This window comes from Ascochyta rabiei, chromosome 11 (genome assembly GCF_004011695.2).
Source record: "Ascochyta rabiei chromosome 11, complete sequence".
Taxonomy (NCBI): Eukaryota; Fungi; Ascomycota; class Dothideomycetes; order Pleosporales; family Didymellaceae; genus Ascochyta; species Ascochyta rabiei.
In genome coordinates, this window is record NC_082415.1 from 1395968 (window position 1) to 1420214 (window position 24247).

At 53.5% G+C, this 24247-nt stretch overlaps 10 protein-coding genes across 10 annotated transcripts, besides 9 other annotated features; 6 read left to right on the plus strand and 4 right to left on the minus strand.

The window, feature by feature from the left end:
* Positions 1–197: 197 nt before the first annotated feature.
* On the plus strand, positions 198–533 carry EKO05_0007061 (uncharacterized protein; the record flags this gene model as incomplete). The annotated part of the gene is made up of 1 exon (XM_038940804.2): positions 198–533. One exon carries the CDS (start codon positions 198–200, stop codon positions 531–533), a length of 336 nt encoding a protein of 111 aa, XP_038797586.2.
* Positions 534–826: 293 nt separating this feature from the next.
* Positions 827–1090, minus strand: EKO05_0007062 (uncharacterized protein; the record flags this gene model as incomplete). Its single annotated transcript, XM_059636949.1, has 1 exon — positions 827–1090. The coding sequence occupies one exon, from the start codon at positions 1088–1090 to the stop codon at positions 827–829; it is 264 nt and encodes an 87-aa protein (XP_059492932.1).
* Positions 1091–2374: 1284 nt separating this feature from the next.
* Positions 2375–3196, plus strand: EKO05_0007063 (uncharacterized protein; the record flags this gene model as incomplete). The annotated part of the gene is made up of 1 exon (XM_038946292.1): positions 2375–3196. One exon carries the CDS (start codon positions 2375–2377, stop codon positions 3194–3196), a length of 822 nt encoding a protein of 273 aa, XP_038797587.1.
* Positions 3197–3665: 469 nt separating this feature from the next.
* Positions 3666–5671, plus strand: EKO05_0007064 (uncharacterized protein; the record flags this gene model as incomplete). Its single annotated transcript, XM_038940788.1, has 4 exons — positions 3666–3875; positions 3986–4699; positions 4753–5507; positions 5563–5671. 4 exons carry the CDS (start codon positions 3666–3668, stop codon positions 5669–5671), a joined length of 1788 nt encoding a protein of 595 aa, XP_038797588.1.
* A 374-nt stretch (positions 5672–6045) lies between these two features.
* Positions 6046–6244: a tandem repeat.
* A 233-nt stretch (positions 6245–6477) lies between these two features.
* On the plus strand, positions 6478–7494 carry EKO05_0007065 (60S ribosomal protein L2; the record flags this gene model as incomplete). The annotated part of the gene is made up of 5 exons (XM_038940763.1): positions 6478–6579; positions 6675–6735; positions 6789–6883; positions 6937–7242; positions 7294–7494. 5 exons carry the CDS (start codon positions 6478–6480, stop codon positions 7492–7494), a joined length of 765 nt encoding a protein of 254 aa, XP_038797589.1.
* A 399-nt stretch (positions 7495–7893) lies between these two features.
* Positions 7894–10553, minus strand: EKO05_0007066 (uncharacterized protein; the record flags this gene model as incomplete). Its single annotated transcript, XM_038940795.1, has 2 exons — positions 7894–8583; positions 8631–10553. 2 exons carry the CDS (start codon positions 10551–10553, stop codon positions 7894–7896), a joined length of 2613 nt encoding a protein of 870 aa, XP_038797590.1.
* Positions 7952–7974: a tandem repeat.
* Positions 10554–11075: 522 nt separating the features above from the next.
* Positions 11076–12776, minus strand: EKO05_0007067 (coatomer subunit delta; the record flags this gene model as incomplete). The annotated part of the gene is made up of 3 exons (XM_038940662.1): positions 11076–11165; positions 11218–12711; positions 12774–12776. The coding sequence occupies 3 exons, from the start codon at positions 12774–12776 to the stop codon at positions 11076–11078; spliced, it is 1587 nt and encodes a 528-aa protein (XP_038797591.1).
* A 681-nt stretch (positions 12777–13457) lies between these two features.
* Positions 13458–13498: a tandem repeat.
* Positions 13499–13610: 112 nt separating this feature from the next.
* On the plus strand, positions 13611–16192 carry EKO05_0007068 (uncharacterized protein; the record flags this gene model as incomplete). The annotated part of the gene is made up of 2 exons (XM_038940803.1): positions 13611–16113; positions 16170–16192. 2 exons carry the CDS (start codon positions 13611–13613, stop codon positions 16190–16192), a joined length of 2526 nt encoding a protein of 841 aa, XP_038797592.1.
* Positions 15046–15105: a tandem repeat.
* A 1737-nt stretch (positions 16193–17929) lies between the features above and the next one.
* Positions 17930–17974: a tandem repeat.
* A 132-nt stretch (positions 17975–18106) lies between these two features.
* On the plus strand, positions 18107–19536 carry EKO05_0007069 (uncharacterized protein; the record flags this gene model as incomplete). The annotated part of the gene is made up of 4 exons (XM_038940818.1): positions 18107–18120; positions 18180–18592; positions 18648–18939; positions 18993–19536. The coding sequence occupies 4 exons, from the start codon at positions 18107–18109 to the stop codon at positions 19534–19536; spliced, it is 1263 nt and encodes a 420-aa protein (XP_038797593.1).
* A 303-nt stretch (positions 19537–19839) lies between these two features.
* Positions 19840–19868: a tandem repeat.
* A 117-nt stretch (positions 19869–19985) lies between these two features.
* Positions 19986–20058: a tandem repeat.
* Positions 20059–20148: 90 nt separating this feature from the next.
* Positions 20149–20180: a tandem repeat.
* Positions 20181–20477: 297 nt separating this feature from the next.
* Positions 20478–20518: a tandem repeat.
* Positions 20516–22586, minus strand: EKO05_0007070 (uncharacterized protein; the record flags this gene model as incomplete). The annotated part of the gene is made up of 3 exons (XM_038940828.1): positions 20516–22240; positions 22288–22498; positions 22555–22586. 3 exons carry the CDS (start codon positions 22584–22586, stop codon positions 20516–20518), a joined length of 1968 nt encoding a protein of 655 aa, XP_038797594.1.
* Positions 22587–24247: the final 1661 nt, after the last annotated feature.

The following is a 24247-nucleotide window of genomic DNA, read 5'->3' on the forward strand; positions in this document are numbered from 1 at the left end:
ATCGGCGAAGTGCCGGGATGAACTTGCAGGTGCAAGCTTCGTATAAGACTTGCCTTGGTGCGCCTGGCGTTCTCGACAGTTGTTTGTCTTCCTCTGCATTCAAGGGTCTTCCTTTCTTGCTGCTGCTGCTGCCATACTGAGGTCTATAATGCCTGTTGCCGCTCCATCAAACCTGTGAAAGATTCGCCACAGAGACCATGGAGATTACAGACGACACTGACAAGAAGCCTCGCACTGATCACGTTGACGATGTCGTTCCCGCGCCTACGATGCAGTCCAAATTGACGGTTCCGCCGCTTGTTGCGGCCATGTCGCAGGAGCATCGCATGGAGGCTGAAGCCAAGCTGCGGAAGAAAATCGACACAAGGCTGCTGCCAATGATCAATCTCATGTACATCATGAATTACCTTGATTGGAACAATGTTGCTGCGGTTAGATTGGCCGGTTTGCAGGACGAGCTGAACCTAAGCAGTGTGCAGTACCAGGTTAGTCCCAATTGCCATCTGAGGTCCCGGAATTCGAACTGTTCATAGACCACCGTATCAATCCTATTTCTTAGACACATGGGCATGCAGCTGCCATCGAATCTGTTCCTGAACTAGACCGGAAAGCCAGCTCTCTATCTGCCAACTTGCATGATCGTCTGGGGCATTATCAGTGGGCTGACTGGTGCTTGCCAGAACTGCGCTGGCCTGGCTGCATATCGCTTCTTCCTCGGATTCATCGAAGCAGCGTATTTCCCTGGCTGCCTGCTTCACCTTTCGTCGTAGTATACACGCAAGGAACTTGGTCTGCGAACGGCGGTGTTTATTCTGGCTCGCTCATCTCAGGTGCCTTCGGTGGTCTCATCACAGCCGGAGTCACTAGCAATATGGATGGGATACACGGTCTGCGCGCGTGGAGGTGTGTTTTCGTCCTTGAAGGCATAATCACAGTCATTATTGGTTTTTCGGCTTTCTTCGTCACCCCCAACTTTCCTCGAATGGCCAAGTGGCTGAGCGAAGCTAAGCGCCAGCTCGCGGTATATAGCTTGCAGGAAGACATTGGCGAGGATGATTGGACTTCCGCCGAGCAGCAGATGCTCTTCCATGGCCTCAAGCTTGCTCTGATGGCGTCAAGACCTGGATCTTCACGATATTGCTTCTTTCGATCGTCTCCTCAGCTTCTGTGTCCAATTTTTTTCCTTCTACGTGAAGACTCTTGGCTACGACATCGTCCATACTCTTCTGCTAACGGCGCCACCACACGTACTCGCTGTCGTCACAACATTCCTGAACGCATGGCATGCCGATAAGACTGGCGAGCAGTTCTGGCACATTGTCTTGCCGCTCTACGTTGGCGTCTTTTCATTCATCCTGGCAACAGCTACGCACCGTACAGGGCCTAGATACGCCGCCATGATGTTGGCGTTGCCAGGCGTGTATACCGGGTACGTCGTTGTCTTGACCTGGATCTCCAACTCATGCCTCGGCTACCCGCTAAACATGCTGCTGCGCTGGCTTTCATCAACGCCGTTTCAAACACGAGTAGCATATATGCGAGTTATGTGTATGCGCAACCCAAGAGCGGTGCACAGCCAGACCTGACGATCGCTCTCAGTGTCGACTCTGCGACAGCACGTTTGGCTATAATCATGACGAACGTCATGATTATAGTTCTTGGAAGGCTGAATAAGAAGTTGGAGAAGGGAGAGCATGTAGAGGGTGCGATCAACGCAGTGCCGAGTGAAGCTCAAGAGCGTGGATTCAGGTTCCTGGTGTAGATCTCAAAACTCTTGGGTTTGGAAAATCAAACAATCATACAAGCATACTCTAGTGTTCTTCAATATTGTGTTTTTATTTGCGTGATGATTGACAAGCCCATCCAAAGGTGATGGTAGATGGTAGTAGTCTTCAACTCGCCTCGAACCTTCCATGCCGAATCCGGCTAGTGCGGTCGGCCCACTTTTGCGCGTCGCGATCACCGTCATCCTGCATGTGTCAACCTCCTCCATTCCACCCCAGCATATCACGTTATCAGATTACCTTGCACCTGCACTATACTTCTGCGAGGGCAACACTATCGTTTGACAAAATTCCACGCATATTACTCCTTTGTAAGCACCGTGAAGTTTCACTCGACACTTCGCAACAGCGTCACGCCGAAGATTATCCAAGTGCCTTGTACACATATAATGCTCTTCACGAGATCACTTATCCAGAGCTGTACCACTTATACTCCGACCGCATAACAGTATTCCACGCCTTACAAATCGCTTCACTCATCCCAAAAGCCTCACTTGTTTGATCGCCACAAAAGGCAATAACACAACTCGTTAGTCAACGCCACATCTGGTATCGACAACCAGGCCAACACACCACGACATCAAGTATCCATGGACTTCTCAAACACCGCTTTCCGGGCTCCTCCAAAGGTGTCAGAAGATACAATGTCTCACGCGAACCTGGTCATGGCTTGTCAGTGGGGTTGGACGAGCACACCTGACTCAGAACACGTCCAGCCTCTCACCTCAACCGCGCCACAGCTCGCACCAGCAACATCATTCAACAACATACGCAGCAAACGTTTTGCACCATGCCAGGGCCGTCTCTATCATCAGCTCCTTTGCTCGCATCGCGTACGGACCGATCTCGTCGAAGACTGCGGCATTAACTGCGTTGAGCCCTTTGGGACTTCCACGGGCCCTGCGTTTGTCTGCAATGAATGCATCCAAAAGGAGGCTATCGACATCTGGGAACAGCGAAAGGTACAACACGGGGCCTCTTACCCTCCTATCGATCAAATGTCCAAAGAGCAGTATGACCTGTTCTTCGAGGAGCGCCGAGCACTCGAAGCGGAATTTGCGCGAGATCACAAGCTCTACGAGATGGAGCTGAAGACGAATCTACGGCCAACCAACATCTGTTCCGCGCAAGAAGCAAGCAGAGAAGAGACAGAATTCGCAGCTGAACTGGACTCTTTATCCCTGGCGATGATGACTTCTGGCGATGGAGCAGGTCAGCCTCATTTTGCGCAAAGTCGCGGTCGCTCAAGCCTACCAAGCGACGCGTCCGAGCAGCTGCACTGGACCCTGAACTCGCTCGCAATAGATCGTGGCTCATGTGGCATCGAATATTCTACCTCACAGTCAGCGAATGGTAAGCCTGCAAGGCGGCGCTTGAACGAGGAAGAGCTCTGGAAGAAACCACGGGAGTGAGCGGATGTATGGTTCGACCGATATGAAGCCTTTGACCCGACGCAAGGCCGGCATTATGCCGTACCTGTGATTGACAATGTTTATTAGCGATACGCATGAAAATGGAGTCTAGCAGCATTTAGAGGCGTTGGATGCACAGCAGGACGTTGAAATCAATTCTCTACTTAAGCTATTTCTAACTGGCTGAACTGTGAAGGAAACTGACAACTGGGCCCTGGAGGTCGAACCATAAGGCACCAATCAACAGCGGCCCTTACGCACGTAGCACGACGAGCCCAACGGGTTGGAGCAACACCACATCTCCGGCGCGAATACTGATTAGGCACGACCGTCGATCCGTCTGGGCACAGCACTTCGACAAAGAACTGCGCTTATCGGCTCCACATGTGGGGTATTGTTCTCCAAGGTACAATAGGTAAATACATGCCCAGCATTTTTGGTCCCTCCAGTCTATTCCAGGCCTTCCACAATGGTTCGCTCGGTCTTGGGTGTGCTGGTGCTCGCCACCTTTACAAATCCGACGATTGCGGCTTGTGTTCCAGATGTGCCCGAGCGGGTATTGAACGATCCCCAAATCCTCAACCACGCAGCTATAATCGAAGCATTTGACGAGGTTGAAAAGGCACTAAGAAAGCCGTTCGATGCTAACACCACTCGCGATGGGCTCAGTTTTGCTCTTGTAAGTGTTTACGCCTTCGGAGGATTTGCATTGCGACGATCAGATCGCAAGCGTGCAAAACAAGCAGCGTCTGCGGTTGGTGCTACAGAATGAAGTAATAACCAACGCAGGTGCATGCCTCATCCTCAACGCCAGTCTACACCTTCAACGCCGGCACTCTGAAATTCAACGAAACATCTTTCTACCCCCAGGACACAGCTGAGAACGCCATCACGGGCGACTCCATTTTTCGCGCCAACTCCATTTCCAAGAATGTTGCAATAACCAGCGCGCTGATTCTTTCTCGTCTGACCAACCGTACCATCACTCTCAACACTCCAGTTCGACACCTCCTGCCCTCCTTCCATCTCCTCCTTCCCGACTGGGAAGATGGTGGCAGAGATATCACGCTCGCGATGCTGGCGAGCCACACAAGTGGCATCACAAGAGACAGCTTCAGCACTGGGTTCAATCAGGTGTTGAGCACAGGAAAAGTCACTACCGACAGCATAGGGGCATTGTGGGCAAATCAGACGGTGGACAGCGTGGTCGAAGAGGTAGGGAGGACGGGCCTCATGTTCAAGCCTGGAGAGAGGGCCGCTTATTCGAACGCGGGTGTTGGGATCCTTGGGGCGGCGGTGGCATCGTACTACAACGAGATTACCCGTGAGGACCTATCGTGGAGTCAACTGGCTGAGCAGGAAATTCTAGAGGCTCTGAACATGACGAACAGTTTCTTTGGTTCTATTCCAGATAGCCTCATTCCGTCTATCACTGTACCAGGAGGCGAAAATTGGGCCGATCTGGTGCTTGGAGAGGGTTATAATCCAGTGGCGGGCATGTGGGTGCGTACTCACAAGCCATGGAGGTGCAGAGTAGAAATGCTAACGTGTGACAGAGCTCAGCGAATGACCTCTCCAAATACATACACAACGTTTGGCTCCAGCAGCCGCCTTCACTTATCTCACCCTTTGATCGGCGTCACGCGCTGAAGCCTGTCTACTCCCTTCCAGACGGGAAGCAGCAGGTTGGAACTGGGTGGGAAATCATGTTGCACACCGTTCCAACAAGCTCTAATACAAGCGACCCTGACATAACAAAGACGTATGGCATCTACGGCAAATCAGGTAGCGGTGGCGGTTGGCGTTCTTGGATGGACGTCGTGCCTAATCTGGGGTACGGACTTGTGATTCTAAGCCAGACCGCTGGATTGGCAGGATATGAGACGCTGTATCCCGGGGTAATGTACAGCGATCTGCAAGACATCCTGATACCAGCGTTTGCAGAGGCGCTCAGTGCACGAGTCAAGGAGAGGTTCGTAGGCACATATGGAAGCGGCCGTGATACGGGAATTATCACGGATGAAGTGAGCATCCACACAGTGAACTCGACGACGTACGCTAGGCTCGAGGTCCAGGATCAGGTTTTGTACATGCGTGAGCTTGTGGTCAACGGCAGTAGTGCGCTGGAGGCTATTGACCGGGTGAGCTGGGTCGGTGATGTTGTAGGCGACCGCTTCTTCTCCAGACCTGCTGGCGTAGTGCTCGAGCCTGCTGGAGGCGCCAGCGAAATCGCAGAGTTTGGTGACGGTGCCCAGGTCTTCCGAATAGCGCTTGCTGGAGAGGAGACGTGCGACTGGTATGACTATGACGGGTGAGTACGATGTGGTCACTTGGTGAAGCTAATGCAGTTGCTAACTGGTGTGTAGGTACAAAGATCAGAACGGATGGCCCTTGACAAAAGTTGTGCTCGTGGAGACTGGAGATGGGGTTGAGCTGCATTATCCGCCGTTTGATATTGTCGTGACTAAATCATAGAACGCTTGAACACATCTGCTTATGATTCCCTCGAGTCTTGACTACCTATATATGCCCTTTTTGGTATTCAGTCGAGTGTTGTCTGCCCTCGTGTCTTGAAATTGGTTGCAGAGAAGATGGTGTTGCACTGTAGGCATTAAACGGTGGCCCGGACGAGCACGGCGAAAGGCCGTGCATACTCGTGTGCTGCAGGAAGAAATGGGCTGCAGACATGTGGGTTCTTCAGACTTGGCGAGGAAGTCAAGTCGGCTACGTTGCGTTGTGGTCACTTGACGAGTAAGTAGGCAAAAGACTAGTGCGCTCTTTACATATTGTTATGTTTGACTGGTACTGTTCAGCGCCTGCAGGGTTTGCCACAGAGGCCCAGGAGTGGCTGTTCTGTTGTTCTGTTGTTCTGTTGTTCTGTTGTTCTGTTGTTCTGTTGTTCTGTTGTTCTGTTGTTCTGTTGTTCTGTTGTTCTGTTGTTCTGTTGTTCTGTTGTTCTGTTGTTCTGTTGTTCTGTTGTTCTGTTGTTCTGTTGTTCTGCTGCTCTGCTGTTCTGCTGTTCTGCTGTTCTGCTGTTCTGCTGTTCTGCTGCTCTGCTGCTCTGCTGCTCTGTGTTCGGTTCTGTTGTCCCTGCACACGAGAGGCGTACGAGGCGTGCCCACAAGACGGTCATGTTGATGTTGGTGCGTGCCAAGATTGAGTGCGCTAGCACCGAATACGGCAAGCGCGGCCACGCCTAAGCGAAGGTGCGAAGAACGAAATTCCCTTGAGAAGTTCACACCTCGACATCACGACCACCAACCAGCAGAACAGTCGTCGCCATGGGTCGTGTCATCCGCAACCAACGTAAGGGTCGCGGCTCTATCTTCACGGCCAACACCCGCCTGAACAAGGCCCCCGCCCAGTTCCGCACGCTCGACTACGTACGTCCTCGAAACACCGCGCCAGCCAGCCAGCCAGCGGGCTCGACGCAGCACCCCACGCACACAAGCGAACACCCAGGGCTAACAGCAGGCAGTCTGAGCGCAATGGATACATCAGGGGTGTAGTCAAGGAGATCGTCCACGACAGCGGTCGTGGTGAGTGCACCCGCGTACAGCGAGCGACGGGGCTTGGCTGACCTTTTCTGCAGGCGCTCCTCTGGCCCGCGTTACCTTCCGCAACCCCTACAGGTTCAAGCACAACACCGAGACGTTCATTGCCAACGAGGGCATGTACACTGGCCAGGTTAGCCCCGCCGACTTGCGAACGTGCGCCACTCGAGTACTGACCCAGCGCAGTTCATCTACGCCGGAAAGCACGCCGCTCTCACCATTGGCAACATCCTGCCCCTCCACTCCGTCCCCGAGGGTACCGTCTTGACCAACGTCGAGGACAAGAACGGTGACCGTGGTGCGCTCGGCCGTACCTCCGGTAACTACGTAACCGTCATTGGCCACAACCCCGATGAGGGCAAGACCCGTGTCAAGCTCCCCTCCGGTGCCAAGAAGGTTCTTCCCAGCTCCTGCCGTGGTATGGTCGGTATCGTTGCCGGTGGTGGACGTACAGACAAGCCCCTCCTGAAGGCCTCGCGTGCCAAGCACAAGGTCAGTGACCCCCCGCCGAGCCCCACAATCGCACTGCTGACACCCTTCTAGTTCGCTGCCAAGCGCAACAGCTGGCCCAGGACTCGTGGTGTTGCCATGAACCCCGTCGATCACCCCCACGGTGGTGGTAACCACCAGCATATCGGTAAAGCCTCGACCATCTCGCGCTACGCCGTCGCCGGTCAGAAGGCTGGTCTCATCGCCGCCAGGAGGACGGGTCTGCTCCGCGGTACCCAGAAGACCAAGGATTAAATGGTTTCTTGATACGGTGGCGTCGATGTGGATCTGGATCAATGACAATGATGCGCTCGGTTATTCTCTCATACCACATACCAACATGCGGGTGGCTGGGCGTTATGAAACTTCTCCGGTCAGGCTTCTCAGAAGGTCTACATGCATGATAGGCTATAGGGAATGTGATACCGAAAAATGCATTGGGCTGTATTTTTGGCAATGTGAATGTTCGATTCTTCTTACCTCGATTCTTACCACTGCTGCATGCCATTCTTTCTCCACCCTTGTGCACAGTAGAGAACTAACCGCACGCTCGCAATTCGAAGCACCTACGTGTACTTGCTTGGATAGCCGCAATGTTACTGTTATACATGCATTGTTTTTTGGAATCTTCCTACCAGATCCGTCAATTGCAGCCTAGAGCCCGCTCATAACCGTATCACCGTCCTCACCCACCTCTATGTCCGTCTCCCCCTCGTCTTTTTCTTCTTCTTCTTCCGCACGCTCACTCGGGTAATCCATATCCAACACACGATAATGCTTCGCATCCTCAGCAAGCACAACCACAACTCTCCTCCCCTTGCGCCCATTGACCACCAACCTACTCGGCGTAAACCTTGCCTCGGCATCGAAGACGTGTTTCGTGAGACTCTCGACCTGTGCATGCGATATCTCAACGACCTTGCGCATCGACTGTGGTGTTGCGCTGCCGCCGGGCAGTAACGTGCTGCTGCGTGATGTCTCGGGGAGAGTTGTGTATCGTACCGCCGGTTCGGGTTCGGTTTGCTGAGAGGCGTTGTAGGGGATGTGCAGGATCCTGTGGGTTGGCGGCGGGCCAGTGCTGCTCTGATCTTCTTTGCTCGTTGGGCAGTACAGGAGGACGAGGAGCGTGGCGTCGTCGGCGTACTTTGTGTCTAGGATGAGAGATCCGCGGGGGAAGGCGAGGCTGGCGATGCTGTGGCTGTGGAGATCGCGCGGGAGAGAGGTGATGCTTGATGCGTGGATGAGGCGGTGGATGTGTAGTGTTGTGGGGGAGCTGGGTGAGGAGATGGCAATGTATGTTGATATCTCCGTTGAGTCTGGCGGTGGGGATGGGGTGGGTCGATGCTGGTCTTTTGTCAGTTGTGTCTTTGGGGTCTTGGTGCTGAACTCACCTCATAAACCATCCTCATGTCGGCGATGCTGTCTTCCTCGCCGTTGTGAAGGGGTTCGAGCACGATAGCACTGTCCATCTGGATGCCACTCTCTTGCCACTTGCTGACCTGCCTCAGCAGTTCTGTCGTACCCTTTGTCAAATGCCCCAGGACATGTTCTAAACACAGAGCGTCAGGTCTCCACTTCTGTCCGTCCTTGTATACTTCGACTGCCTTCTTCGTATCTTCGTAACTTGCATGTTCCTTCTTCTTGTCTGCAGTCTCCAGCATCGCCTCAGGTAACAGATATGGCTGCAGACTGCTCTGCTGCAGGCCATATCTCACATACTCGAGTACCAACGAGATGTCAACACCAGAGTCTCGCCCCTCCATCTCAGCGCGGCTCTGTGATTCAGGCTCGGTAGCCTCAAAATCAATCACAAAGCGCAGCCACCTGCTGAACGCTGCAAACTGGCGCTTCTCGTCTGTAACGTAGAGCAGCACGGTGTGGGCCAGTAACCGCATGTTCTTCAATGTCTCGAGGAGGGATGTGAACTCCGTGGCTGGACTGTTGAATATCCAGTCGCTCTCGTGATACATTGCCAAACCTCGGAGGCGTGAGATGACCGCGGCTGTGCGGTCAAGCGCCGGGATAAGGTTCTCGTGGACTAGCGCTTGTAGCGTGGCCAGCGATGCAGTAACTGTATTGTCCCAACGCTTGTGCCCTTGTTCGGCGAGCTCGTCGACAAGCCATTCGCGAATGAGCGGTGGGCATGCACCGGTGCAGGCTAGGTGAAATAGATTGGTGATCAAATCGCCTTGATCCTTCTCCTCGAGTGTCTCGGAGATATTGAGCATGAATTTCGAGGGTAGATCAGTGGCTTGCTTGAAGAATGTACGAATGCGTTGGAGGCATTGTGTGATGTACAGAAGAAGATTTTGCAGCTGCGCGGTTTTTGAGGCGATGAGGTGAAGATATATTCCTGCGCTTGGAATGAAGTTGAGCGTGAGTGGGACGAAGGTAATGCTTTTCGCGCGCGAATTTGGAGCCGATGTCCGCATGAGGAGGCCGTGACTGCAGGCGTATGGGTGGCTTGTGTGTAGCAATGGCGTACTACTGATACCCCAGGGCAAAGGTAGGCCAACGGTGACTGTCTCAAGCGAGTCGTAGATGGAAGGATGTACTGTTCCTCGTTCCGAGCACCTAATGAACATGTCCACCGAGTTGTAATCTCTTAGATGATGGGAGTGCAGTAATGCGTCAACCTCGGCTTGCGAAGTGAACGTACCAGAATCCGCCTGCGATACCCTCATAAACGGTAGCGCGGGCGGTAGAGGAATCGCAGGCAGCTTCGGTAGCAGCGTTTCGACATCCATAACAGCCAGCTGATCCGGTAGGTCAGGTGCGCAGTCGAGAACATGCATATCAGGCTGCCTCTGCAAAAAATCCTCAACATCAGCTTCATCCTTGTTGCTGTCCCAATTTTCGGTTGAAAGATCGAATCCCTGCATCGGTTTCTTCGTCCTGTTTTTGATCGCCTCCACATCAATGAAGTTCAGACTCCAGCCAATGCACTTGACTCTTCCCGCAGAAGGCCCATCAGGTCCGTCTATCGATGCGTCCTTTGGCAGACCGAGGTCCTTTAACCCGACCTTCCCCGTCTCACTACTGACCATGTCTGTCTTGCCGTCGCTCCAGCTGACCGCGATGCTTTTGCCGTTGAATTCCCATTTGATCATGTCTACAACGACGTCCTCACTCTTTCGTTTTAGCCCGAATGCGCGATGTCCGTTAAGGCGGTACACCTCCAGACTCTCTTCAGTAGTGATAACGGCAATCAAATCCATGGTAGGGCAGTACGCGATCAGGTGGGGATGAATTGGGTGGAGCAAGATCTTCTCCGCTTGCTGAAGCAGCGTTGGCGGATTGTTGAACTCCATCATAGGCTTGTCGTGGCCCTTGGGCCGGGATGGAAGTTGTTTGGCCAGTGGTGAGAATGGAGGAGTGTTTGTTTAGAGACGCGACTAGAAGGGATTGGGGCTAGCGGCATCGCGTGGTCAGGACTTTCGAGAGATGTGCTAGGTCAGTATAACAAAGAGTAATAACTGCAGAACCACAACATAGATGCTATTATTGGAGCTCTGCCCTCAAACTGAAAGATGACTAACAAGGGATGGGTTGTCGCTCTTCCAGGATAAGCACAAAGACTAGAGTAACTCCCACAATGTGCGGCTTGGGTTAGTACCCGCGCAGAATAACCTCACTGTGTCCACTGAACTTCGAGAACACGACGATCGTAGCAAAGAATGAGTTTGCCACTTCGGGTGCTCGTAATGAAACATTATCGAGTTCAAGATCATGAGTGACAGCTGGAGCTGCTTGTTGTATCCACACAAGTCCACACTATTCTATGCTTTTCCATCCACCCACGAAAAAATCCAGGCACATGCAATCTTGCGCTATGCTCATACGATCTCGTACACATCGGCGGTAGAGTTGACGTCCTTAGTGAAGCTGACGTCCTGATTCATGGACAGAAGAGTAACATTAGAGACCTGATTCATAGATTAGTACGTGCTTTGTACAACCGGCGAGGGTCAGACTTACGTCAATGTCGACAAACGGCGTGCTCTTGTTGAACCTTACGCGCATAGGGAAAAATTCCGAATCGTCACTGGCCTGCGCCTCGAATTCAAAACTGCCAGAGCTGTTGCTCTCATCGACGGCACCAATGTTCCACTCGATGCTGTCGCCACTGACCTCATACACCGCATCGAATGAGCCGACATTTGGCTCGTTGCTCTCGTAAGGGATGGTGACCGTGACGTCTTTGAGGGAGTCACTACCGGTAAGCTCGTACTCAACAGTAATATTGAATGTACTGCCAGACTCCTCGACCCAAACGCGGAAAGTGATGGGCGGGTCCGAGACATCGTCGGGCCGTGGTGCAAGCTTCCACTTCATCACGCCAATACCCATATTGGAGGGAAAGCCCTTTGTGGTGTCCGCGAGCTGGAGAACTTTGTCGTTCCTGAAGACAGTCTTGTCGACCTTGGGGTGGGTCATCAGCTGCGCGCCCCGTGTGTCGCCAGTCTGAAGGTCCAACTTGACTTGTGTAAGAGATGCGTCGGTAATCTTAAGCTGCATCTCACCCTTGACCTCAAAAGACTTGAGCAGACCTTCGCGATCAAGTCGTGCGGAGATGGTCTCGGTGGTGGTGATGTGGATGGCTTCGCGATCAGTAGAGGTCGGCTGGTGTGCGCTTGCGGGGGCTGCAGCGATGGGTGCTGAGGCCTTGGGTGCCACCAGAGGTTCGCTCTCTGGTGGCAGGTCTCCGGCGATCTGGTCGAATGCGCTGTTGGCCTTGTTCTTCTTGCCGAGCTGCATACCCTTCTTACCCAGCGCCAGTGGCTTGGCCGGTGCTTTCTTCGATGCCTCGTAGCTGTCATATGTATCTGGAACTGTCTGCACAGGTGCACTGGGTGTGAAGGCCGGGTACGAGGACTGGCGACCCATGCCACCCCCCATGCCGCTGCCCATTCCGCCTCCCATGCCTCCAGCCCCGCCGGCACGCTGGGATCTTGACATCTCCTTGCGCTGCATTTCCAACTGCTTGGCCCTGCGTTTGCGCTCCTCGGAGGCTTCGAGCTCTTTGTTTCGTGCAATGATTTCCTGGATGCGCTCCTCGTGCGACTCCATATCCAAGAATGTCTTGATCTGGCTCATAGTGAGGTTCTCCCTGTATCCCAATGTGACGATCTCATCAAAGGCGGTCAGAAGCTCAAAAGCATTCCTGAGGATCTCGCGCTCGTCGAGAGACTTGCAGGTCGAGGAAACGACCTGGGCAAATAGGTGTAGCGAGTTGATGTCCTGTAGGATGTTGGATTGCAGGTTGGTAATCAGCACCATGTACAGCTCGTCCAAGGGCTGGTAAACGTAGCGCACGTTGTCCTGTTCGCAGGTGGTGTGCTGAGTATTGCTGTCCGCAAGCTTAGGAAAGGACGCGAGGAGGGCTTCGATGCGCGAGCGCTGCATCTCTCGAAACTGGCGCGAGAGGACGGCCTTGCCGCCTCGTGTGCATATTGTCGCTGCGAGGACCACCTGTACTCGTCAGCTTCCAGTTGCCAGCGTGCACTCTAGAAAGTGAGTGATCCTCAATGTACCATTGTGAAGGATGTTCAATTGGTAGGTCCTGGAAAATTGCTCTGACTGTCTAAACTCGATTGTCGGTTGTGCGACGTTGCGAGCTCCAGGGCCGTTGAGGTTGGGTTCGAGGGTTGGAGGTGGAGGGGGGGCTGTTGATCGAGTGGGATTGACAGCACCACAAGATATGGAGTCGCAGTGCTGATCGGTGCAGAGGTTAGATAGAGGTCGTGTAGGATAGTGGACGTATTCAAAAACTCGGCAGCGCGAAGTTACGGCCCTACGATACACAGTTACTCAAGTCGCAACACTGAACACCTGGAAGTTCCGGGTGGAGAATCACGTGCCGTGCTGCTCGCTCCTGCCTGTCCGCTAGCGCGTCTTCCGCAGCACTTAAGCAGCTCCCTTGCTCGCCTTTCGACAGACACAAACGTCGAGTGTTATACCAGCACAAGCACAACCACACACCTCGCTGGTTGTGACCACACTTGTCTGCTGCCCAACACACAGCCCACACTCGCAATCTAGAAGTTTTCACTGCAGCAGCTTGACCCGCAAACTGCTCTCACCCTTAGGCTTGGCGCGTCACGAGTTCCTCTGTTTTACTCAACCGTTCTCCCTCGGCCCACAACCAATACCCGACCTCACAACTTCGACTCGTGTTCCCTTGCGGCGATGTGCTCATAGCTCTCGACGCCAACATTGCAAAGCGACAGCACAGCACAGCGCAGCACAGCACAACACATACACGCCTACGCCTCCGCCGCCTTGCCACACGTAGTTGTGACGCGCTCTGAATCAGTTAAACTCGTCGAGGTGCTTGCCCCGCTTGTACTCTCTATTACACCTCGAACAACATGACTACCACTGCCCAAGCGTTGCCATCCCTCGAGGTATCTGCACCTGATGCCGACATGGATGTGCTCTCCGACACTGGCTTCGACTTCGACGATGGCGATATTGATCTCGATCTCGACACTGCACCATCAGTTCATGATGAGGACATATCACTCAACGATGCGGCTACAGATGGCGGGATCGACATACAAGAGCCACTTGCGGATCAAGACGACTTCATGGCTGATCACGGTGACTTGATTGATGAAGATGGTGTCTACACTGGTGACGATGCTACTGCGGCGGCATCACGGCCTTCGGATAATGGCACGGTCATTTTTGAAGCAGATATGCTCGCTCCGCCGGACGAGGACTTGATTGACTACTCGGACGATGAGGCATTGCAGCCGGTCAAGATGCAGAGCCCGTCGGTGCACGAAGCAGACGAGGACGTTCAAGTGTCTTATGAAACCGAGACTGTAGCAGTAACACCACATGTACACCAGGAAGACGTGCACGTCTACGAAGAGGAGCAGCCACTCTCTACCGAAGCCAGTCATGAAGAAGCACAAAGCCAGCAGGATGACATTGTAGAGACGCATGCACAACGTGGAAAGAGTCACTCTGTCAGTCCTGAGCATCAGCCACAGAGTGATGCTGAGCCTCAGTTTGAAAGGAACGACGAAGAGCAGGTGCATGCCGATGATGACGGCGGTGTACAGCTTCCAGCCGAGGAAGCCTCTCACAGTGATGGTGAAACCCCTTCGGGACAGCAGGAAAACGCGCATTACAACGCGGCTGATGAAGACAAGAGCAAACACCCCAACGACCAGCAGATCGAGCTGCGACCCGTGACTGTAAACTACGCTGGCAACGAGTTGTGGCTCTTCAAGCAGCACGACCTTGACGAGAGTGGCGATTTCCTACTCGAGGATCTCTCGGCAGCCAAGTCTAGCATTTCGAATCTTTTCCAGGCATGCAGGTCAGCCCTTGGTGATGATGTGTCCAACGAACACGAAATTGGCTTCCGTTTCGACCATTTGCATAACCTTGAGCTTTACGAAGATAACACGGCTTGTGTAGCTGTATCTTTGGAGCGCTTGGTAGATTTGTATCATACACTGCAGACTCAAGATGGCGTCGAAGATCCGGAATGCTTCTATGTCACCTTACAGTTCCGTCCCCGCTTCGCTACGCTACTCGCTGATGTTGCGCAATATGCCGAGCAAGGAAGTGGCTACTCTGCTCTAGACGCCGCCGTGGCAGCAGGTGACACACATTTCTCGAATGTGTTCTCCGGTGCTTCGACCGAGCATGACCGTGTCGAATGGGACGACGAAGAGAATGAGGAAGAGAATGACGACGAAGACGCTAGCTCTCCTGCTTCTCTCCATAGCAACGTACCACATGACGCGGGAGTTGGCGAGCCTGTTGAACAGCAGTTTGAGGATGCACAAGACGAAGAAAGAGACGAAGAAGAGCATGACAGCCACGGTGACGCAGAGCAAGACCAAGGTGTTGACTTGGCAGAAGACCTGCAACAGGATTCTGTGACACAAGATGAGGAGTCTCGTGTTGTTCAAGAAACTGCTAACATTGACACTTCGGAAAGCTCAGCTCTCCACGAATCAACAGAACAGGCAGAAGTAGTCCAAGAGGCAGAGGACGAGGCAGTGGCAGAACGACAAGTGTCTGAGCCTCGCGACGAGAGAACACCCGACCAGATTGCTCACGACAAGCAAGAAGCGGAAGACTTCGTTGACTACAGTGATGACGAAGACGACCAAGAGGCCGAATCCGTACCGGTGCACGAACCATCGCCATCCTCTTCTACCGTCCAAGGAGACGAGTCTATAGAGACTCAAGAATCGGGCATTGCCTACGAACATGACAGAGATGATGATGAAAACACCGCTGAGACTGGCTTCAATGAGCACGACGACGATGCTACCCTGCTCACACAAACACAATATGGCGATGATGCAAATCATTATGCCTTTCAAGATCATGCAGAGACATACAACGAAGGCACGTACGATCGAGGCGATCCCTTCCAAGACTTCCAAGCAGATGGCACCGTAGGAGATGCATTCGGGGCAGACAATACCTTCAACGGCGACACTAACCATGAATTCGCCGACTACAACTTCCAGATCTTGGAAGGTGAGGTTGATCTAGACTTTGAAGAACAAACTTTGGACGATGCCAACAACGGACGTCACTTCGATGGGACTTTCACGGCCGATGAGAAGGCAACAAGTGCTGACACTTTTCTGGATCTCGACAACCCCCCCGAATGGGCGATCGACGCAGACCCGGCCTCGAATTTGCCGGGAGAGGACGCGGTCCTTGTACACGACGATGATAGCACTCACGAAGATGAGAGTGGTGAGGCTGATCAATCCACGGCTGCAGACCTTGCGCCGGTTTTGTCAAGCGAGCACAAACCTTCTTCGCCGCAAGGTCAGAAGCGATCGATTGACGAGGTCGGCGACGGGTTTGATGACGCGCCCGACTCGACAGGTATGACTCTGTTCACACGACACCAAAGATGCCTCAATGCTGACCGGCTTCTCCAGATGCCAAAAGACTCAGAGTGTGACCCCGCCACCTTATGCGTGTCTCGAGTCCTCTCGAGTACTAACCAACAGCATATCTCTCCGTGTTTTTAGAAACTGCAAGCCGGTCCTCTTCACCACCCTTTTCCCTGGATACGTCTTGCAACAGCCACTTTTCTTCACCCTCTTCAGCAGCTTGGCACGCACTTACAATAACGTTGAACCTGTCTCGGTTCGCATAGCATCTACTAATAATGTACTAATTACAGTTTGCACACGTAAAAGGTCTCAGTGCCTCGCTATTGCGCAACAGCAAGGTATGTCAGCTCGTATACACGTGTTCCAAATCGAATCCGTTCTTGGTCCAAGGAAAACCAGAAAAGATTCCACAGCATCACAAAAAAAAGGCCACATCGGTGCACAGTCTTGAAGGTTGGAGTTTGGGCGTGTGGGGTGGCATGGCAGGAAGGCCGGCGAGATACCCCAGGATCAGGGAGTAGTGGTTTCTGTTCGGCGCTCTGTGTTGTCACAATCGACATTGCAGGACGACGACGAGGCATGCGTGGCTGCAAAGACACCGGGAAGACGAGCTGCGTCACTCACGAGAGCAGTGGAGTTTGGTATCGACTGTGGGGTCGGCGAAGATCTATTTCAGGCATCTTTGGCCAGCTTCGTATTGCGCTGACGTCGTCGGGATGCTGCGATTGGATGTTTTGTATGCTAGATATCTACTCGACGCTTTGGTCGAATTGCCAGCGTCGTACTCGTGTGCAGTCGACATGTGCATTGATGTATTCGTGATGCAGCGACCTGGTGTGCGTAACGGCTGCGCTTGTCGTTTGGAGCTGCGTCGACGAGTGCAGGTCCGGAATGCGTGATCGACAGGCACGCCGGGAGCGCGCAGAGTCCGAAGTTGCAGGGGAACTGGGGGTTACGCGTCTGGCCGCGAAGAAAGCAACCCCGGTCCGCACTCCCTCGCTGGGTGTGAGGCTGAGCAAGCCAGAAGGGTAGAGGCCGGCACGCGAGAACGCCAAGTCCAGCACCCCTGCATTCATTGGCAGCACCACCGTGGACCATTGGGAGAGTGGGAGGCCACAAAGGCAAGGGCCAGCCTGTGATGGTGAGACGGTACCTGAGCAATAACGCCAACGCCAACGCCACCTGACACTTGTTGAACTGGCAGTCTGCATCTATCGACGCTCGTGCTGCCATCTCTCGTTCTTTCGCTGCTCTCTGCTTGCTCAATTGTTCCTACGGACTCGACAGTCGTCATTGGCAGCCGCTCTCCGCACTTGGCTCCCTCGTTCTCGTTGGACTGCAGGTGACGACGCACGCGGCCGCCCCACAATCTCGCACCTGCCTCGTTCGTTCTGCATCCCTCGGCGGCGTTTGGTGAAACGCGCATCGATTCCAAGGCCCGGCCTGTCGCGAACAACGACACTTTTGCCGAATCTCCGCAGCGCACCACGTCGCAACGCAGAGCTCAAGTGCTGAGTTCTGCTGGATTCTGCTGAGTTGCACCTCGCACGGCAGCGCTCTCACGACACGCAGCGACATAGTGACACCACAACACCACGACGCCACAACATCACGACACACGACACCACAACATCACGACACCACAACATCACGACAGCACAACATCACGACACCACAACATCACACATCACGACACCACAACATCACGTCACCACAACATCACGACACCACAACATCACACATCACGACACCACAACATCACGTCACCACAACACGCAACCCTCGCAACCTCGCTATCGATAACCACCACCACCACCACACCACCACCACCACACCACCACCACCACACCTACACCTCTCCCAGCTCGCTCTGTCCGCGCAGCGCAATCGCAGACATCACGCGGCGCATTCGAGCGCACCCACCTACTCCATTCCACATTTACATCTGCCCGGCTAGGCGATAGTCGTGCAACGACATCATGGTGGAAGACAAGTACGCTTTAGCGCAACAAGCAGAAGCACCTCTGAACAACGCACTGACACTCTGAGCAGATACATAGGCCTCTGCCTTGCAGTCTCGTCCTCTCTCGCCATCGGCGCCAGTTTCGTCATCACAAAAAAGGGCCTCAATGCGTCCATGGAGAAACACGGCTTCGACGGCGACGGCTACTCGTACCTGCGCAATTCGACATGGTGGGCCGGTATCATCACCATGGTCCTCGGCGAGATCTTCAACTTCGCCGCATATGCCTTTGCGCCCGCTATTCTCGTCACCCCGCTCGGTGCGCTGAGTGTGCTTATCGGCGCTGTCCTGGGGAGCTATTTCCTCGATGAGCAGCTGGGACTGTTGGGCAAGATTGGTTGTGCTATTTGCCTGATTGGGAGTGTCATCATTGTGCTGCATGCGCCGCCAGATAAAGAAGTTTCGTCAGTGGACGAGATCTTGAATCTAGCACTTCAGCCAGGTACGTTTCTCATGCCACAGAACGCAATTGTGAGAAGCGGCTAATCGGCCTGCAGGCTTCCTCATCTACTGCCTCTTCGTCGCCATCTTCTCCATCTTTATGATTTACAAGATCGCGCCCAAGCACGGCCGCAAGAACCCACTCATTTACCTCTCCATCTGCTCCACAACCGGCTCAGTCTCCATCATGTTCATCAAGGCCTTCGGTATTGCGTTGAAGATGACATTCGCGGGCAACAACCAATTCACGCACCCTTCGACCTACGTCTTCGTCATCATGATCGTAGGCTGCATCCTCACGCAGATGAACTACTTCAATAAAGCCCTCAGCCAATTCTCTACCAACATGTACCTCCCCTGTACCCTCACCTGTCCTTTGTAGCAAGACTAACTGCGAACAGTGTCAATCCCCTCTACTATGTAACCTTCACAACCTGCACCCTCATCGCTTCGTGTCTCCTCTTCCAAGGCTTCAACACCACATCTGTCGTAAACACCATCTCGCTACTTTGCGGCTTCCTCATCATCTTCTCCGGCGTCTACCTGCTCAATCTGTCCCGCGACGACCCCAACGGTATCTCCAACTCAGGCAACACTCTCTCTGACGGCATCCCTTCAGATGCCATCTCTGGGTTCCCGACAAGGCGTAGCATGCAGGCAAGGAGGAGCCAGGAGCTGTATCTGCAGAGCAACGTCAACGGGAGCTTTTCCGGACGCAGGAGCGTGGGCGGGGAAGGGGCAGGGCTTATGCACGACTATGATGTGGAGAACCAGTTTGAGCTTGGGGATCTCGCAGACAGCGATGACGAAGACGGAAAGGGCAAGAGGGCCAGCTACGACGAGGAGGGCAGGCTGGGCGGCCGCGCAAGCAGCGGGAGTAACATGCGCAGCCTGAGGGTCCAGAGGGAGAACGTGCAGCCGAAACGCACCTTGAGCCCACGATAGACCTGCCATTTGCATGAGTCGCGTCGCATCGCATCGATTTAGCCTGTGAGGGAAAGGAAACAGAAAAAAAAAAGACAAGACAAGACGGTGGCAAGGTATGGACGGCGTTTGTATAGAGTGGTGGATGGACGGGTACCGTATTGCCTGGCGCTGCGGCCCAGGCGTTCAGGACATGGGAATCTGGCATCTGGCATCGGGCTTTGCATGGAAACACGACATTCGTATTCGTACTATGGCTGGCTGGCACGAGAACTCCGGGTATACCCACGTGAAGAGATATGGGGTTGGGTCTGCAAGCATTGTTTCGATTCGATTCGATTCGATTCGATTCGCTGCGCTTGAACTGTTCATCTTTTTTTTGAGGCAGAACAACTATTAGGTTATCTTCATGTTCATTTCCCTCGTCCCTATCATCATCATGGTTGATATCACTCGTTATACTCCTCTGTACAAACACAAACACGAACACAAACACACACACAAACACACACACAAACACACACACAAACACACACACACAACCCTTGGCACGCGAAGTTTTGCTGTGGCAAAGCGGGTTTGTGTTCGAAAAGCACTTTGATCGAGTAATACGGTTCTGACATCGTGCCATGCATCTATCTATCTATCTTTCTGTCTATCTTTCTCGACCGCCGCACAATATCGCGACGCCATCGAACCGAACCAGATATGAACTTGATATCTAACAGATGCTTCCGGGTCTTGTATATGCAAGATGCCGCCTGCCCACAAACGCTCGCAAGGGTATTGAAGAAAAAGGCCGATCAAGGGGAGGGAAAAAAAAGTAGTAAAACACACAGAAGCCCAATGGATGCGACGTATATGTATGAGGTCTAGGCTCGGGTGTAAAGTGCAGGAGGTATATCATAAGACGTGCAATACTTGCGTGCGAGAAGAGGTGTATCGGTGGTGCAGGTCCAACTGCAACAGCATCAACACCACTATCAGCATCAGCAGCAGCTCACACCACCGCATCTCCCAGGTATCCAAAACCATCCACAAGCAAGTCCAGCTGGCTCGTCGAGCTTTCACGCTGGACGCTGATGCGCTTGGGACGCAGGGTGACTTCGCTGTGGATGGTTTCCTTGCTTCGTGTTGCGTCTTCGGGCAGACTGTACCCTGAGAAGCCGAAGCCGAAGCAGGCTGCCTGCCGTCTGGGCATGGCCTCGGCGTGTTGGATGTCGAGGTTGAAGAGGTCGGAGCTGAAGGATATTGTAGAAAGGCGGAGAGTGTTGAGATCCAGTTGTGGGGGTGTGGAGATGCGATGGCTGGGGACTTCTTCTTCCTCGTCGTCCTCGTCCACTTCATCGATTGTTGTGGTGTCGTACGCCTTGCTATAGGCATGCTCGGCGAAGGAGTAATGGACTGATTGCCGAAGAGGTGAGCCCGCATCACTTGAAACGCTTGTGGCGGAGCTGAAGATGGGAGACGTGACACCTTCATCGTCAGAAGTCACATAGCTGTCGAAGCTGCTCCATGTTGAGAAGTGACTTCGCTGCTTCTCTGATATCTGGACGATTGGTTCTTCCTCGTCTTCATATGCCCGCAGGATGTCTTCAGTGACTGTGTCCTCTGCCTCTGTCTCTTCAATAGGTGTTGCCTCTTCTAACGGGTACGTATTGCACGCAAACAACGGTGCAGGCGTCAGATATCGCGGAAGAGCAGGCAGACCCTTTTCAAGGGGCATCTCATGGAGTGTTTGGCTGTGGACCCCTCCATGGCTCGACGAAGGACGTTCGTCTGCAGCTGGTGACGCTAGAGAGGGGATTGGTCGCCACAAGACTGGTGCAGGTTTATAAAACTGGACCTCTCTTGCTTGCTGAATACCGTTGTCAAATTCATGTTGGGACCTTGGTGATGACACCCAAGGGTCATTTGCATAAAGGCTGCGCTTCGTTCGTCTTGTGTCTGCGGAGTTGGCTCGGTGACGACCGGGCTCAACATCAAACTCATCAGTGACGACAGTTAATGGCATGTATGACTGGCGGCGTTGGAAAGACATCTCATTTGCGGGCAGCTCTGCAATAAAAGGCTGAGCATCTGTGAAAGTGTCCACAGGATGCGATGTAAGCGGCGAGAAGTCTTTGGTAATGGTTGGAATCGAGAGTGGTGGAGGGGTGGATCTGTGCGGTCGAGAGAAGTTCATTGGAGAACGAAGTGGGACGGTTTGGTATGTGGGTAGCACGCCGTCCGCTGTTGTGCTTATAAGAAGAGGCGCACTGATTTTCATTTCTCTGACATCAGGTGAACTTCGCGACCTTGAGCGAGCGCGCTTCGAAGCGAACTTCTCTTTCAGGTCTTTGAAGTCCATAAAGAGCGGTGTTGACGGAAGTAATGGCGACGCAGATGCGCTTCGAGCATGTCGCGACACACTTGGTGAGAGGAAATGGTCCGCTGGAGCATGCGTGGCTGACTTGGGAGCCCATGGAGAAGGCAGAGGTAACGCATAGGCTTCACGGTTTGAGCTTCCGGGTCGAGGAGAGGGCAGTGGCTTGCCCGGAGGAACTGGCGTCAGAAATCTATCTTTGGGATTTCGTGTGAATGCCGTCGAGCTTTCAGAGCTGCTGCGGTTGCGCTCTTCTATCGGAATCTCCAGCACATTGAGGCTCTGTCCAGGTAATAGAGGGCATACCGTCGTTGAAGGCTGAGAATGGTTGTGACATTCCTTATCACCGTCGACTTCGTACTGCAGGATGTCAGTATGACCTGATATGAAAACGCGATGGTACCTACATAGTACCAATACGTGCCCCCCATCTTCAATGGGCTGTCTCGCTTCGGCGATAGCATGTCGAGATCACCGTCACAGAAGATGTCGGAGAAAGTGAAGCAACCTTTCCAGGTGCCGGGTCCGCCTCGGGTATCAAGGTGAAGGCTGTAACGTTTTGAGAAGTTGTCCCAAGACCCGAGCAAGTCTACACTACGGAGTGCAGCCGGGCATTGACTAGAGAAGTTTATGAGCTGCAAGTGTCTGGAGACGGTGCAGAGGGGTACACATACAAAAGAAAAGTATGCAGCGTCGTGTTGTCCATGGTCGTAAGCGCGGCGCAGCTAAGCTGCTCTGAGTAAGAAGGATGAGATGTGAAGCGTGTAGGCGTCTAAATGCTGGTGTGCTGCATGTACAAGGTATCAAAAATAGTATGCTATGGGAAATGGTGTTGAATTCCTGCAGCCACCTCGGCTTCTTCGCTTCGTCAGAGGACAGTTCTAGAGTCGAAACGAAGACGTTTGCTGATTGGGAAATAATCTGCGATGTTTGGCTGCAAGATGAAACTGGCCCTCATGCACCGATGTACGCTTGTGGCGAGGCTGAATAGAGCCAACGCAGGCCTGAGGCTCACGGAGGATGACGACTTGGCTGAGCCCAATAAGAGCGAGTGCAGATGTGCAGAAAGAGAGACAAGACGGTAAGCGTTGGCTGTCGAGTTGGCACTCGCGATATGCTTGCTTCGTATTGGTCGGATTAGCGCCAATTGGTGATGCTGGCGAGGTGGTGAGGATCCAGCCTGAGCGCTTAACGACAACGTGCGAGTCGCTGGTTATATGTATTACTCGAAACACAGTGTCTGCTGGGGTGCAAAAAGTCGCGTATACTATTGTCCAAAAGTCGAGGTGAGAAAAAGTACAAAGACTGCGGTCGAGGCTGAGACGTAGCTGTCAAGTCGAGGACGAAGCACGGCAGGGACCTAGTGGACGGCAACCATTGTGGCTTCTGTGTTAGCGAGTGAGAAGAACAAAGTTGCAGCAGCAATTGCAAGGTTTGGATAGGACGATTCATGAGACACGCCAGCGTGCACGCACACAATCAAGCTTCTGCCGCAATGAGCTATCGTTGGCGGCGAACGTCGGCCGGTGGGGAAACACTTTGATATCCCTCATTTCCAGTACCGTCGAATGCGTTACCATGAGTTGAGGAACAACTCCAACCAGACGCCGCAAGCTCTCAGGGGGGATGGACTGTGGTCCAGCATCTGGACTCGCCGTCAGCCACACGTCAAGATGACTGTGGTGTCGCATCGCTCGTCGTCCCGGAAGCAGCTGGGAGCATCAGATCAGCCAGGGCCAATCGCTCTACCGGGAGCTGAGGAGATGTCATTTGGCGACATCTCTTGCCGTTATTGGCCAGCAACGTGCCAAAAACGACTCAAGCTGGCGCGCGGTACCGGTTGCGCTTGCCCAAATGCGGCACAGGTCAGGAGTGGGGTCCACTCACAGCAACCCAGCCGTCCGCGAGGGGCCTAGCATCCCGCCGAACATACATGGATGGACTCCAGTTGAAGCCTGTCGCTGCGGTACCTACGCCTGTGCACAACCAGCATGTCGCATCTTCTCGGTAAACGAGGGGAGCATCGCAGTCTCGTAGGTAGAGCACGCAACACTGCAGGGAGGCCGTACATTACGGATCACGTCCGCGTAATGCCCGGAGCGAACTGCAGAGCTGAAACCTACGGCCTCCACTCCGCCTCAGGCATATGAACGGCTTGCATTCCGCCAAGCGCAGCAGCTTCGAAGCGCTGAAAGCGGCACAGTGCAGAACAAATGCGCTACCGACCGCTGTCAGCCCGTGTCAAACTCTGATCAGCCAGAGCGCTTTGCGAGACAGCACTGCCATGTTGTTCTGCGATTTGTTGTACCTGTGAACGAGCGTCTGTTACGCATCGATGACGGTGGCGCTTTGATCGAGGAAGTGCCG